Here is a 1,999-nt window from a genome sequence, read left to right as displayed (position 1 = left end):
GAATATGAAAACAGTGACTTCATTACAGATGATAAGAACCTACTAAGCCTAAGAGCACTGAGTGGAGATGAGATGTATGAAGACGTCAACATAAGTGTTGAACTGACTGGCAAGCATAAGAAAGAGGAACAGAATCTAGATTACCCTGTACAGTAGCTAGGCTTCTTGTTTTAGTTGTTACATATACTTAGAGATTACCCTGTACAGTAGCTAGGCTTCTTGTTTTAGTTGTTACATATACTTACAGATTATCCTGTACAGTAGCTAGGCTTCTTGTTTTAATTGTTACATATATTTACAGATTATCCTGTACAGTAGCTAGGTTTCTTGTTGTAGTTCTTACATTTACTTACAGATTATCCTGTACAGTAGCTAGGCTTCTTGTTTTAGTTCTTACATATACTTACAGATTATCCTGTACAGTAGCTAGGCTTCTTGTTTTAGTTCTTACATATACTTACAGATTATCCTGTACAGTAGCTAGGCTTCTTGTTTTAGTTCTTACATTTACTTACAGATTATCCTGTACAGTAGCTAGGCTTCTTGTTTTAGTTCTTACATATACTTACAGATTATCCTGTACAGTAGCTAGGCTTCTTGTTTTCTGAAAATCTCCAGGACCCAATTTTTTTTAAAAAAATTTTTGTATAACAGGTTTCTCTGCTAACTTAGAGAAAATTTACCTAAAATATAAAAATATTCATTTTGAGCAAGTTGTGTTTGTTTTCAGGTGTTTAGTGTATGTGATCACTTATAAGTTTCTGCTGATATGTGCATGCCAACAAATCTTTGTTATTGGCTAAGAAAAATATGCAGTATTAAACAAATACTGTTAATAACAACACTTACTTAATAAGACAATTTCTGTGTCTGATGTCCATGCTTGTAATATAAGTCATAGAGAATATGTAAGCTACATAGAATTATGAATTGAGATCACAGCTATCAGTTTGGTTTGGTGAATATTAGAATACATCTTTTTATACTTATTATTGGTTAAAGTTAAGAAATATTTTAGATTCAATAAGAATATATTTTCACTTATATTTCAGGTGTGTATTGAAAATGGATCATCACTGCCCTTGGTAAGTTTGTGTAAAAGTTGATTTTATTAAAATGTTTTATTGTTATTCCTGGAGACACAGTATACTTGTGTTTCTGTTGACTTACGATCTATGGAGAATATAAATTATGTGTTGGGTCATATACATGTGGTTAAAATAAATGCTGCACGTAATTGTTATTGAATTTAATATATAACTAAATATTGATTTGCTTAAATGTATGCCGTAGGTGAAATAATTTTATCATTGAAGGCACAAATGATCTAGTAGAAAACTGCTTATTATACCTTGAAAAAGATGAAATGCATCAATAAAAAGAATAAAAGTAAATTGATATTATAATTTTTTTTACAGTCTTCAAATATTATTTAGATAAATGAATTGTCTTGTGTTACTTCTTTGAAGCTAAGCTGATACCCAAACTAAACAAATAGTGTCTACATGTACAGTTGTCGAAAAAAAATTTTAATCGGGCTGAACTTGTCCTAGGCTTAAATAGTCATTGTTGATGACAGAAAATAAGAATAATCTAGATCACTTAAGTCTTACAGAGCCATTTAAGATATCAGTCATGGTTAATACCATGGTAATGTTTATGGCATGTCCTATTTGAAGAAGAGTTAGATTTTACAAAATGGTTGAAAGGGTTACATATTGATGAAAAAAACATTAAAAAACTGAGATATAGTTATTGTGTTTGTACATGGAGAATAATTTTTTAAATAGTTCTAGGTAGGTTTAGCAGCTTGACATGGTTTGATAGGCATGCAACACAGATAAATTAATTTGTCAAAAATGCATGGTAGGTAGATGAAACAGTTGGAATGAGAGAAATATACATTTTGTATAAGCTAATTATAAATGCAAAGATTTGAAAATCAAGTATCAGAAAATTTAAACAATGGAATTTACAGGTTTATGTGTGTGTGTGTCGT

General features: G+C 30.1%; 1 protein-coding gene across 5 annotated transcripts in view; it reads left to right on the top strand.

The window, feature by feature from the left end:
* Positions 1-1,999, top strand: part of LOC106467465 (palmitoyltransferase ZDHHC2-like) — a 60,522-nt gene that overhangs the window by 25,013 nt on the left and 33,510 nt on the right. For all 5 annotated transcript variants that reach the window (XR_002612425.1, XR_002612424.1, XR_002612426.1 and 2 more), the window contains exon 6: positions 1,053-1,085. Coding sequence is in view for 2 of the 5 variants with exons in the window: in XM_013927823.2 (XP_013783277.1) it covers positions 1,053-1,085 (33 nt within the window). In the remaining 3 variants the exon portion in view is untranslated. The remainder of the gene's footprint in view (positions 1-1,052; positions 1,086-1,999) is intronic.

The sequence above is a fragment of the Limulus polyphemus genome, unplaced genomic scaffold, assembly GCF_000517525.1.
Source record: "Limulus polyphemus unplaced genomic scaffold, Limulus_polyphemus-2.1.2 Scaffold2624, whole genome shotgun sequence".
NCBI classification, from domain to species: domain Eukaryota; kingdom Metazoa; phylum Arthropoda; class Merostomata; order Xiphosura; family Limulidae; genus Limulus; species Limulus polyphemus.
The sequence above is the reverse complement of the archived record's forward strand: the minus strand, read 5'-3'. Positions and strand labels throughout refer to the sequence as shown.